Source organism: Anastrepha obliqua, chromosome 5 (genome assembly GCF_027943255.1).
Source record: "Anastrepha obliqua isolate idAnaObli1 chromosome 5, idAnaObli1_1.0, whole genome shotgun sequence".
NCBI lineage: Eukaryota > Metazoa > Arthropoda > Insecta > Diptera > Tephritidae > Anastrepha > Anastrepha obliqua.
The window spans coordinates 6,606,174-6,620,402 of NC_072896.1; the positions used below are offsets into that span (position 1 = coordinate 6,606,174).

At 40.4% G+C, this 14,229-nt stretch overlaps 1 protein-coding gene across 1 annotated transcript; it reads left to right on the top strand.

The window, feature by feature from the left end:
* The first annotated feature begins 2,673 nt into the window (after positions 1-2,673).
* On the top strand, positions 2,674-12,053 carry LOC129247932 (ionotropic receptor 40a). Its single transcript, XM_054887310.1, has 10 exons — positions 2,674-2,773; positions 2,919-3,357; positions 5,910-6,078; positions 6,158-6,427; positions 8,962-9,472; positions 9,708-9,937; positions 10,018-10,192; positions 10,267-10,363; positions 11,311-11,618; positions 11,743-12,053. Exons 1-10 carry the CDS (start codon positions 2,674-2,676, stop codon positions 11,889-11,891), a joined length of 2,448 nt encoding a protein of 815 aa, XP_054743285.1. The 3' UTR covers positions 11,892-12,053.
* The last annotated feature ends 2,176 nt before the right edge of the window (positions 12,054-14,229 follow it).

Sequence of the window (14,229 nt, forward strand, 5' to 3'; positions counted from 1 at the left end):
GTTTTCGAAGAATTAAGAAAATATTACCGCCTAAATCGAATCATCCTTCACTAAAGCAATGTGAACTCTAACGTATCGGCTCAGAAAATAGAGTTTTTTGGCACTCAAAAGATCGAATGAATGGGTCATCCGCTTTACAGCCCTGTTTTGACACCTAACGATTTCTTTTTGTTTCCGAGCACCAAAATTAAAACGCCATGTCAACGTTTTTCAACGCCTGAAGTAGCTGCTGAAGCCTTGACTTCCAAGGAGAATATTCTGAAAAACAATAAACCCATTTCATTATTATTTTACTCTATTTTCATTAAAGGGCGCACAATGTAAAAGACTACCCTCGTAGTGAGGTCATAACATAAAAAGAATAAATAAATAATTGGCGCGTAAGCTACTGTTAAGTGTTTGGCCGAGCTCCTTCTCCTATTTGTGGCGCATGCCTTGATGTTGTTCCGCAAATGAAGCGACCTACAGTTTTAAGCCGACTCCGAACGGTCATAACGCATAAAAAAAATAAGGTTTTGGAATGGCCAGTAGAGTTCTGACCTCAATCCCATAAAAAATTATGGTCTGACCTTAAATAAAAATTTCACTGATCAATTTCGATTATAATCAATAATTTGATTATTTGTTGGCCGGAATCCAGGCTGCAGGAACCCTAATCCCAAAGGAAAGATACGAACATATTGTGGAAAGTATGAAACCAAAATATGAAAAAGTGATTAAAAATGGTTGTTATAGCATAAACAACTCATACTAATATGGTAAAATATTTGCTAAGCGAAACATTTTTAATTTGTTTAATCGTTTTTTTATATTTCACTTAAACTAAAGGGTGGTTAAGTTTCAAGGGCCGGTGTTTATTTTGGATCAAATACAATTTTTTTACAAATTATTGTCATTTCTCCTTATTATGATAATATTGGTATGGCTCAATTACTTAGGGAACAAAATATTGGCCAAATGGCCGCCGCGACCTCAGCGGCACACCTCCATCCGATGGTCCACATTTTCGATGACGCTGAGTCATAATTGAGGTTCTATGCCGTTAATGTGCCGAATTATCTAATCTTTTAGCTCTTGAATTGTTGTTGCTGGCTTATCGACGTACACCTTTCCTTTCAAATAACCCCAAAGAAAGAAGTCCAACTGTGTCAAATCACTTGGCGGCCAATTGACATCGCCGCGACGTGAGATTATTCGGCAATCAAATTTTTCGCGCAAAAGAGCCATTGTTTATCATCTCACGATAGCGAACACTATTCACAGTAACTCACTGACCGGCCTCATTTTGTAAAAAATACGGCCCAATGATGCCGCCGGCCCATAAACCGCACCAAACAGTCAGTCTTTGTGGGTGCATTGCTTTTTCGGCAATCACTCTTGGATTATCATTCGCCCAAATGCGGCAATTCTGCTTATTGACGAATCCACTGAGGTGAAAATGTGCCTCATCACTGAAATCACGAAGTGCGCGATATTCCTTTTGGATTTGAACGCCCGTTTTCATAATAAGCCTGAATAACTTTAACGCGTTGCTCGATTGTGTGAAATGCAGGAAAAAACTTGACGTTTAGGTGTGGTTCACATTCAACATCGGCCCTTGAAATTTAACCACCCTTTATTTTCAAATTGTGTCCCTGTTGTTCAGCATATTAGCACAGTTTTCCCTTATCAAACGCAAAATGGAGTTCATTTTTTCTTAATATGGAAATTAAGAGTTTTTAACTCTAAGCTGTCCCCTTTTTTATGCAGCAAAGTATTATATTTATTTTAAGTATTAAATTAACTTTTTCTATGCAAAGCCAAGTGTGCTATTTATGTGTCCAAGGCTGTAAATAAAGTAAGTATTGGAAGTATGTCAGCAGTTGAATTCTGCATGCCAAAGTAGTACATATGATAATCGAAAATTGCTTTAGAATGCAGAATTTGGTATTTACCTACAACTTCTCATACGCTCAGATATGAAGGAACCTCTTTAACCGCTTTCCTAAGTTTTTATCATATCAAGTAAAACTATTTACGATTTTTTAATAATACCATAAAAATGAATGCCTTCCTGTAACTCCGCAGACGCGAATGTATAAAAATTACAGCAACGTCTGCAGGTGCCAGCGCTTGGCAAACAAAGAGGAGGCGCCAGCGCGTACGAAAAGAACAATGCAGTACTTAAAGCTTGCAGGCAGCAACAAAAAAGAACAAAACGACAAAACAATGCAAAAATTAAGCTTCAAAAAGTGGAAGTAGCTGTGGCTGGCGCTACACACAATTTTTCTTCTTTAAATGTGCTTGAGGAAATATTGTAAGTCGACGCAGCGCAGGAATATTGAGTGCTGCTGACATGCGTTATTTAAAGTTGATGTGATAATTGACAATCAACATATCATAAATTGATGTTTGGCAGGCCAGAGGCAGGCCATAAACCGTGAACGGAAATCAATATGTGCAGAAGGAAATATATATATGCACATACATTGTAGAATGATGAAGCAAATGTGTGTTTGCGCACGCTTTGGATTTTCATACCGACAACTGCATATAAAAGCGCGCCCGAGGGCAGTTAAAGTTATTTTAGTTGATTGAAAGTGAACTTAAAAATATGTGAAGAGTAAGCAATAAAATTAATAAACCATACACGTTGCTGGGACCACTTACCTACTGTTGAATAGCTAAAAGAAAATGAAAGTTTTTATTCTGTGCTTAATTGTATGGCCATCGAGGCTGGTTTATGGCGCGATCACTTACAATGCAGATAGAAATATATCCGATGTGGCCATAGGTATTCATCGATGTTGCTAAGAGTAGAAGTTGTAAAAATTATTATATCATAAAAAATTAAGAAGCACAAAAAATATTTTTATATATAAATATCTATGTTTACTTAAAAAAACAAAAACACAAAACAATTATTAACATCTCCACAGCTCTCTCTGAAATCATCAATGGCTTGAAACCCCGCCAATTAGCCATTCTAGCAGCGCCACAATTTCACTTCGCCACTCGTCATGCTCCACTACCTGCAGCAGCTGAAATCCCTACCGATTCACAGCTGGAAGGCATGCAAATGGACATCGACGATTTCATTTATCAGCTACATAAACTCAATTTCAAATCGGTCATTTATGATAAGGCTGATTTGTTTTTCAAATTCGTCGAAGATAGTCTATTAGGCTCGATTGAGAGCGTCAATTTGATATTTAGCGCGCCCTATGAGCTCTCCGCGCGCATACAGGAGCGTAAGTTGTCACATCGGTTGAGTTTGTTCATATTCTATTGGGGCGCCAAGCATCCACCGAAAGCCCACGAGGTACGCTTTGAGGAGCCAATGAGGGCAGTTGTCATAACGAGACCGAGAAAGAAAGCGTGAGTTGAAAGGTTTTTTGCTACACATTTTTTATTTTATTAAATCTTTGTAAAGTGAGGCGAAGAGTCTTTCGAAAGGCATGAAAACAAAGCTAAGAAATTTTAATTCCAAAGTAAAATCAGTACTCCTATAAGGCTGTGAAACTTGGTTTGTGGAAATTTCAACAACGAAACAGCTTCAGACCTTCATAAATCGCTGCCTTAGAGTCATCTTGCGCTTATGGTGACCCCATAACCGATTGTTAAATGATAAGCTCCTCATCTGAGGTTGGCAAAGGCCAGTTAAAATTGAGATTCGCGAGCGTAAATGGAGAAGAATTGATAATGTTTTGCGAAAATTTGCGACTGACGTCAGTAGAAATATACTCCTGAAATTTATGGCATACCTACATGACAAGAAAAATTTGCACTCTAAACCAAAATTTTTCTAGAAGCACAATTCCTTTAATTTCAGAAAGTTAATACTCCGCAGAAAAACTATCAGTCTTTTAAGCCTATTTGATGAACTCTCTTTTGGGCTCTACGATGCGTTCCGAAATCATTTAGAAAAATACTTAGTACTGAATTTTTCCTCACTTTTATATGCGCAGCTACTCCTGTAGTGCTTCTAAAAGAAGAATGAATTCCTTGCCTCAGGCGGTATTCTTAAAGATTCCGCCGTGGATAAAAGAACTATTTTGACCATTGGATGAGGCATAAAGCTCATGATGTGAGCAGACACATTTGGTGAAAAATCATTGAGAAATGACATAAAAATCGTATTTATCTCCGTTGATTATCGAAAGGTCAGTGAATTTACGGTAAAGCAATTAGTTTTTCCTTTCATATGGTATTTGCCACAGCTACAAAGTTGAAAATGAGCTACCCAAAAAATCTACCCCGATTCGACAAAGATACTCGTATACTTAGCGGTTATGTGGCCGCCGTAGCCGAACTGGTTGATGCGTGACTACTATTCGGAAGTGCACAGATTTAAAACCACGCCGGTTCACTCCTCGGCAGACAGTGGCAAGCCTCCAAGTGTATTTCTGCCACAAAAAAAGCGTTTCATAAAGATCCATCTACCGCTCGGAAGCGGCATAAAACTGTCGGTTCCTGAATTTGTGGAAAACTTTAAAACACACACCACAAACAGGAGGAAGAGTTCGGCCCAATACCCAAGAAGGGTGTAAGCGCGTGCACTTAGCGGCTCCAAACTCACCTAATACTATAACCGAACCTCGTTTCATTAGGTAAAAGGAGTGGCTATAAGATAAAATCACTTATGGATTGTCCCCAAAACCTAATCCTAATCCATTGTCCACCTAATCCTTCGTTATATCTAGAGACCCATCGAATATCGATCTTTAAGGCGGACCGAACCGAACATTTTATAGAGCCCAATAGCTGATCGGTATTTTCACCTTACCTACAGTGCTACAGCACAATTGCTCACCAGCCACAGTCGATGGAAGAGCAGAAAGATATTTCAAAGCAACTAAATTTAGTGAGGCTGTTATAGTTTTGCCATCCAATAGTGATGTGAAATACCGTTTTAATGGTAATTTGATTTAATACCTGTAATTTTATTTTCAATAATACCCCGTGCTGCTTATTTCACCATTTTCCTCACTCACCAAATGAAAAATGTAGTACTTATATATCGATCGAATTATTTTATAAATCGGCCTCTTTTGGTTGGTTGGTGGGTTGGTTGGAGTCGTGATTCAGTTATGACTGCCGTCTACAGGCGTCCTGTCGTTTCATGTTTATCAATGTCGACGATTGCTTGAGATTGTAAGTGGGGCATAACGTCCTGCTGATTTTGCATTTCGTCTGGTCTCTCCATCTGCAATCTGCGATTCGAAGGGAAATTGCATTCTTGACTGCACCTAATGGTATGAATACCGGTACTACTCTTGCCAGTTCATCAGCTTTTTCGTTAACTTCTATGTTCCGGTGTCACAGGACCCAAATTAAGGTTACTTTATGGTTTTCACTCAAGGTGGTGAGGCTATTCCTACTTTGCCGCGCCACTTTAGAGGTTGTGGTAGCCGAGTCCAGTGCCTGGATTGCAGCTTGGCTATCCGAAAGAATAACGATATTGCCCTTAAAAGAGAAATCCGTGGTTAGTAGCCTACAAGCTTCCCCAATTGCCAGTACTTCCGCCTGGAAAACACTGCTGGTATTAGGGAGACGCACAGATTTTTCAACTCCAAGTCTATGAGAATATATACCAGCTCCAACACCACACTCCATTTTACTGTCATCTGTATAGACTGTAGTGTCGAAGTTGTTTAGAGAGAATCGGCCTCTTAATCTCAAATAAATATCTATAGTCAAGGTACAAGACTGACGGTGTTTGTTAAAAAAATGGGCAGACATTGTCCTAACAGATTCTTATATTAACTATAGAGCAGTTGGTACTAAGAAAATCTCCGATGTCGTTTGAAGATCATTCATTGGTGAAACACTTCAGCGGGTTAAGTCTTCTTCACTATAATAAACTGTATTGCACGATTTTCTTCAAGAAAGTTACATGCATAAATTTTGAGGTCCTACTCTCTTTATAGATTTCGCATTTACTACAATCAAGCCGTGCCCGATGGTGTAAGCAACCTTCGCCTGGTTAACTGGTATGATGGTGACAATTTAGGTTTACAGAAAGTTCCACTGCTACCAAATGCAGCAACGGTTTATTCGAATTTTAAGGGACGCGTATTTCGGGTGCCGGTTTTTCACGTAAGTAGAACTACTATTTATTTTACTACAAAAACTAAAACTACTAACTATTTTATTTTTTAACAATTTTTCCTGAAAGTCACCGCCATGGTTTTGGGTCAACTATGAGAATGATTCCATCAACTCCACCATCTTCGATGATTATGTTGATAATGACTACGCTGAGTTCACTGAAGTGAATGTAACTGGTGGGCGCGATCACTGCCTACTAAATCTACTGGCTCAGCATATGAATTTTCAATTCGTTTATATCGAGGCACCTGGCCGCACTCAGGGTTCATTGCGAAGCGATGAGACAGGCGTGGAGAATGACAGCTTTACTGGTGGCATTGGACTGTTGCAAAACGGGGTAAGGCGTAAATATGGACATACTTATGCAATTGACTCAAATATAACTCCTATGATAAGCTTTTTAAGCTTAGCTTAAAGCTCTTTAGCTTTTACTTTGCGCTTTTTTAAACGAAATTCTGTGTAAGTTCAGTAAAAGAGTAGTTAAAGGGTTAAACTGTTTTAGGCATAAATTGCTCGTAAATTTTTTTTGCAGATCTGTGCGAAAATAATTTGTATTTTAAATTAATTTAATTGGATATGGCATTTCAAGTAATTTAGTTGCCTTTTTCTTTTAAGGAGGTTGAAATCAAAATACCAGAAACATCTCAAAAGTGCCGGCACACCAATGGTGTGTGGGGCATGCTCCCACTAATACTATAACAATCCTCCACCCAGGCTAATTCTACCCTGCGACCACAAAAGTATAACTTCTGGGTAGAGCTGCGTTTATGTCCGAAGACACAATAGGTATCTGCGTCCAGGTTCCTCTCCTGTAGGCGGTCCCAAAGTAAAGGAGACAGTAGTAGTGCTATCTTAACTCACTACTGATTTGTCTTCTGTACGATACTGTATTGAGTGTTTCACTCAAACGTCTGTGCTTGTTGTCGGTTAGTCAGAAACTGCCCGCCTTCTCTGTTGCGTCGTGTCATAATCTTACCTGCGAACGTTTGCTCTGCCTCCCACTTATCGCTGGTTGCGCACATATCTCGAATAAGGGTGCTGGAGGACGGTTGATGACCCAGGGCTTGCTCCAGTATAGCTCGTTCCTCTCTAAAGCGGTCACAATAAAACATGACGTGTTCTGCGTTTTCGTCAGTATTCGGGCAGTTTGGACAGAAAGGGTTGTCTGCCAGCTTAAAATGGTGCAGGTATTCTTGAAAATAGCCATGTCCGCTGAGCAACTGCGAAATGTGATAGTCGGTGTCTCCATGTTTTCTCATTAACCACTCATCAACACGTGGTATGAGTTTGTAGGTCCAACGTCCACTTTGTGACTCATCCCACCGCTGCTGCCACCGGCTTATTATCAGCAGTCACTCCGCTGCTTTTTCTCCTGGTGTGGGCCGCGCTCTTTGTCTGTTATAGAGCCGAAACATTTCATCTGCCAAGAGGTTTAGGGGTTATCTTTCTAGCTATTTTGCAAATTGCATCATCAGACACCATTCTAAACGCGCAAGGTACTCGCAGCGCGCCTTGCCTGTATGTCTGGGTCACTTCCCGTCGATTAGACTTTTTGGTCCCCGCCCAGATAGGTGCTGCATACAGAATTATAGAGTCAGCGACCAATGACAGTAGTCGTCTGCGATTTCCCTGGGGCTCTCTTATATTAGGGAGAAGTCGCCTTAGGACACCATTGATAGAAGCCGCCTTAGAACTTTCATTTATTAAATGCTGCCTGAAACAAAGTCTTGTGTCGATCCAGACGCCAAGATATTTGATCGCCTTTTTCGAGACTATACGGTGTGTACCTTTGTTCAGCTCAAAGGACTTTCGCCCTCCAGCACTTATTAGGACTGACTCGGTTTTGTGACCGGCTAAATCTAACTTAGCCTCGTAAAGCCATCGTTGCACTCTCGCTGCAGCATCGTTGCACTTTTCCTTTAAGTGGTCAAGTTTCCTATCAACTACCACCAGGGCAATATCATCGGCGTATCCCACAATTTCGGCGTTTGGCGGGAGTTTCACCTTCAGGACTACATCGTACACCACCGGAGATCTTGTACGTTTTTTGTCCATTTTCAGTTTCATATCGCAGAATGCAGTCACTTAGATAACTGCTGATAATGCGGGCAAGATAGGCGGGTACATTGAAACCTTTGAGGGCCGTGATGATGCTAGGCCAGTTTGCCGAGTTAAAAGCATTTCTAACGTCTAGGGTAATCACAGCGCAGAACTTTCTTGCCGATCTTCCCGCACTTATACCCCTGCGTGCTATTTGTTTTGTGTGCTATTAGTTGCCTTTAACTTTTTTAAAAATACTTACGTAGGGGTATATACAGGTTTTACCTAAGAAGATCAGTAGCAAAAATGTTCAAATAATAATTATTTTCTAGTGCATTGTAAACCTCGAACCGCCTTCTAAACTTTTTTGGAGGCCTTTTTAGACGTAAGGGTCAAAATGAGCCTTTTTTATGGACGCTAGTGGGTAAAAAATTTTAAAATGAAATATTTCCCGTAAAATTCTACTGCATATGTCTTAGACTCTCATTTTGCTCAGACATATATTTTAACCATTTTGTTCACATTTTCGAAAACAACTTAGGTTGGGACATGAAAACTTAAGTAGGCCGTGAAAAAAAATTCGAGCTAACTTTTGCACACCCATCGAGTATTTTATTACTGAATAAGTATAATTTTAAGAAATATCAACAAAGTTCGGGCTTGTTTCGGTTACTGCACAGTGTAATCCGTTATTTCTCTAAGCCTCATATTTCACGCTGAAGGTTTACAAACATTTGAAAAAATATTTCCCAAATTAGATTCACCAGCAATGCAGTATTTTTTATTTGAACAACTTAAATGACTTAAAAGATTCCTCAATAATTTTTCCAGCTAGCCGATTTTCTTCTGGGCGATGTCAGCCTCAGCTGGGAGCGTCGCAAGGCTGTTGAGTTCTCCTTTTTTACACTAGCCGATTCAGGCGCTTTTGCGACGCATGCGCCGCGCCGTCTTAACGAAGCCTTCGCCATAATACGACCTTTCAAAAGTGATGTCTGGCCTTATCTTATATTGACGGTGATATTTTCGGGACCTATATTTTATGCCATCATTGCAATACCATACAAATGGCATTTGCCTTGCCAGACGCTGCAAGCAAACCGGCAGCCTCCTGGACGACTACAGCAACGCGATGTGGAGCGGGGCGGTGAGTTGGTCTTTCACATGGCTTACATCAAGGAAATTACAGGCGACAACGAGTTGACAAGGCGGTTACTGCGACAACAACAACAGCAACTATACAAGGAACAGGAGCGCCGTGGAAGAGTGCCTGCCTTGACGGAAATACCACACAATCTATTCGATAAATGCATTTGGTTCACAGTGCAACTATTTCTCAAGCAATGTAAGTGAATGGAGGAACACTTTGTGTAAATGTATTAAACTACGTGTGCGTGAGTGTGTGTATGAAGTTCTGTGTAACATTCTATCTATCTCTTAATGAGCATTTTGCGTCCACTCAGTCAACATTTCCTCTCAGCAGCTGCTGCTGACATTTATTGCATTCCCATTTCATTCAATTATTTTATCACTCCTTGCTTCATTACCTGTCCGTTGCTGTGGCGTGACGTGCGGTATAGCCTGCAAGGAGCTTTATCATGGCTATCGCGCCAAGTTTCTCATGATCGTCTACTGGATTGCGGCCACCTACGTGTTGGCTGATGTCTACTCCGCCCAGCTTACCTCGCAATTTGCGCGTCCGCCACATGAAGCACCAATTAACACGTTGCAACGTCTGCAAACAGCTATGTTGCACGATGGCTATCAACTGTTTGTGGAGAAGGAAAGCTCATCGCTGGAAATGCTGGAGGTTGTACTATTCGCTAGCGTTGCGTTGCATGGCAAGTGAAAGTAATTTTTTTTCTTGACTCGTTTTTTTTTTGTTTTTAGAATGGCACTGAGATATTTCGTCAGTTGTATGCACTCATGAAGCAACAGAATCCGGATATGGAAGGTTATCTTATTGATTCGGTGGAATCAGGAATTATGCTGATTGCCGATGGACTGGAGAATAAGGCGGTGCTGGGTGGACGGGAGACACTCTACTTCAATATACAACAATTTGGTGAGATAATACTGAACTGAGAAAAGTCTTTTGAACCTCTTCGAACTATGCGTTACGTTTTCTATTTCTTGAAGGCTCCAAGACTTTTCAGCTCAGCCACAAGCTTTACACTCGCTATTCCGCTGTGGCCGTACAGATTGGATGTCCCTTCTTGGATAGTCTGAACGATGTGTAAGTTTCTCCTAGTGTATGTTGAATTTTACAAAATTTCTTAATTTTCCATATTCCTGCTCTGGCATAACGTCTTTTGTTTCATTCCCATTTCCGTTTAATTTTATTTCCTTAATGTAATTAATAAATTTAATTTTGGACTTTGCCTTTGCAATTCTGGCTTTAGTATTTAATGCATTTCTGCGAACCTTTGACAAAGCAAGTGACTTAACTTCTGCATTTTTTGCTGTTACTCGCACTACGTTCCATACCTTTGCACTTCGTTCCATTATATTTTATAATTTCGAGTTCTTTCGTATCCATTCCATTCCGGCTCTAAACGAATTCATTTCAATGCAATTTAAAACATTTAATTCAATTCCATTCCATTCCATTTTTCATTTATTTCAATGCAATTTATAACATTTAATTCATTTCCATTCCATTCCATTTTTCATTTATTTCAATGCGATTTATAACATTTAATACATTTCCATTCCATTCCATTTTTCATTAATTCAATGCGATTTATAACATTTAATTCAATTCCATTCCATTCCATTTTTCATTTATTTCAATGCGATTTATAACATTTAATTCATTTCCATTCCATTCCATTTTTCATTTATTTCAATGCGATTTATAACATTTAATTCATTTCCATTCCATTCCATTTTCCATTTATTTCAATGCGATTTATAACATTTAATTCATTTCCATTCCATTCCATTTTTCATTTATTTCAATGCGATTTATAACATTTAATTCAATTCCATTCCATTCCATTTTTATCCGAATCTATTTCATCCAAAACAATAACACAACTGAATTGCATATCGTTCCATTCTGCGTTCTTTCATTCCATTAGATTCCGAGTTACCTCAACTCACCTCAAATCACCTCCAACGCTACCAGTTGATTTCGCATTTCTAACACTTAAAGTCATTTCGATTCCTCCCCATATACAGCATCATTCACCTCTTCGAAGGCGGCATCTTGGATAAAATGACAAATGCTGAATATGCCACGCAGTCGCGTATGCTGGGTAAGGAATATAACAACCTACACCCCGCAGAGTCCGAGGCAAATGGCAACAATGAACCACCGCCCAACGATGACAACCGAAATTCAAACGGTGGCAGTGACGCCAATAACAAAGGAGATGAGAGCGCTGAGGCTGCGTCCAAGTCGCAGGATTCACAAATCATACAACCACTAAATTTGCGCATGTTGCAAGGAGCTTTCATTGTACTACTCTGTGGCTATGCGGCTGCGAGTAAGTTGCCTTAATCAAGATCTATTTAATTTTTGGTTCTGCACTTTCTCACAGTGTATGAGCCCGCATTTTTGCATTTGCACTGTTGTACGAGTATTCTACGTATGTGTTTTGGAAATTTCAGCTGGTATTCTTGTACTGGAGCTGTGTTGTCACCGCTTGAATTCGAACCTTATGGAGCGTACTGAAGCCCGCATGGTGCGGCGGTATCATTGGTGTTGTCGGAAATTCCGTAAAATTACACGTTCGCTTTATGCCAGAATTCTACGATAATTAATTTGCTTATTTGTGGTGGACTGCTTATCGCATGGAAATTTTGCATAATGCATAACAAATGAAGTTGTAATCGGTGTAGCGAAATTAGTTGGCCGCTAATGTACTTTTAGTTTAGTTCTAATGTTATTGTTGTTCTAAAAAGCTATTTGGGTAATTTATAGCTGAGCCCGTATTTTAGCGCTACATACAAAATTGTCAAAGTAGTTCTGCTTCTAGAATGCCCTAATTGAAATATTTATCTATTACTTCGGAACGGCTAAAGCGTGAATTTATAAAAAAAAACTTCAACACAAAAAAGGGAGAAGGTATGGCTATGACTTAACATGAAAAAATGTAGGAAGTGTTCTAAAGAAAATTTACATAATTACATATAAATATTCAAGAGGCAAACATACATTGTAACTGCAAGCATATTGAGATATTTGTGTACTTTAAATTCAATGAAATCAAGATAAAAGCTTAAATAAAAAAAAAAATTACAGTTCAAGATTAAGCCCCAGTGCTCTCATTTCTTTTATATTTACTTGAAAATAAAAGGACAACTTTTTTTTTTTGGCGGGACAACTAGCAAGTGCAGCACTCAGACATTAACTAACATTGTACTACACTAAAAATCTACCCGATCTCCGAAGGAATCTGAGTAGATCTTGTGGTGCCAAGGAGCCGAGGTGGTCGCTTCTTAACACATCGGTGCGACAGACTTCAAACCTGATTCGAGCGAAGGCGGGGCAGACACACAGGAAGTGGTCCGCCGTCTCATCCTCCTCTTCACAGGCTGGGCAGAGCACACTGTCTGAGATCCCTACCTTTTCCATGTGCTTCAGCCACAGAAAGTGGCCCGTCATCAGTCCAACCAGCTGTCTACACTCCCTTCTGCTTAATGACAGGAGGATTTGCGACAATGGATCGGACATGACAGGTAACATCAGTTTAGCCCATCTGCAGCCTCTCTCAGCCTACCAATCTCGCTTGTAGGTTGCAGTAATCCATTTCCTAGCCGTGGCTTTGATGGCTGCAGAAGGGGGTGGCAAAACGGGCTCTGGGCCAAAGATGTTGGTCTCAGATCCCATCTTGGCTAAGGAGTCAGAGGTCTCGTTACTCACGATACCCACATGTCCCGGGACCCATGTTATTATCAGGCGATTATGTCTACCGACATTGTTCAGCCTGGATTTACAGGACTCGACTGTTGTTGGGGGGCTGTCTAAGGCCATGAGCGCAGCTTGGCGTTCGCTGCAGACACATATAGATCTGCCTCTCCATCTGTTTTCCACAACAAAGTTCATCGCTTCTTGAACAGCGTACACCTCCGCTTGAAACACAGATGCATGCATTCCAAGAGCAAAGTGCAGTTTTGCCCCGCTGGATTCCACGTAGACCCCAGAGCCGGAGCCGGCTCGGTTCTGGAGCCATCCGTTAAAGTAGATTTTCCTTTTTCGGAGTCAGTGTTTGCCGAAAACAGAGTTTGCCGGGTTCATTTTCAGAGTTTGACCTCAACTGAGCCTCTGGTAGCACTACACTGTTTCTCTTTTCAAGCACGACTCTTGATGGCTCCATGCCATGGGTATGGAGAGAATCGTTGGATCGAAGTCCATGCATTCTCTGTTTTCTAATGTCGGACAAGGGCCGTACCAGTTCCCATTGTGTTTCAGCCTCAGCATCTAATGCCCGGCCTGAAGAAGTCGGAAAAGCTCCGGTCCTCCTGACTCCCACGAGAGAGAGTCTACTCATCCAGACCACTGATGTATAGGTGATAATAGGTCTTAGAAAGGACAACTACTCGCCGCCGTAGCCGAATGGGTTGATAAGTGACTACCATTCAGAAGTGCTCAAATTTGAATCTCCGTGCATGGAACACCAAATGATAGAAACAGTTTTTTCTAATAAGAATCTCCTATCCGCATGCAATGGCAAACCTCCGAGTGTATTTCTGCCATGAAAAAGCTCCTCATAAAAACCATCTGCCGTTCAGAATCGTCATAAAACTGTAGGTCTCTCAATTTGTGGAACAACATTAAGAAGCACTCCACAAATAAGAGGAGGAGCTCGGCCCATTAAATATAAAGGGTGATCAGATTGGAGGTTTTTTCCAATAGGGGGTTTTTGACAGATCACGCGTGACTACTATCAGTCTAAATACATAATTTTTTTAGTATTCATTGGCATTTCATCATGGCAAGCTCTACGCCTCCACCACGTTTACAAATCGTACAGTCCTATCGTGTGAAAAGTGTTCATCGTTTGCTCAGGACAACTTATGGTGTTCAGCGATGAGGCCCATTTTCGGATTAATGGCTATGTCAATAAGCAAAATTTCCATATTTGGGCTGAAGAC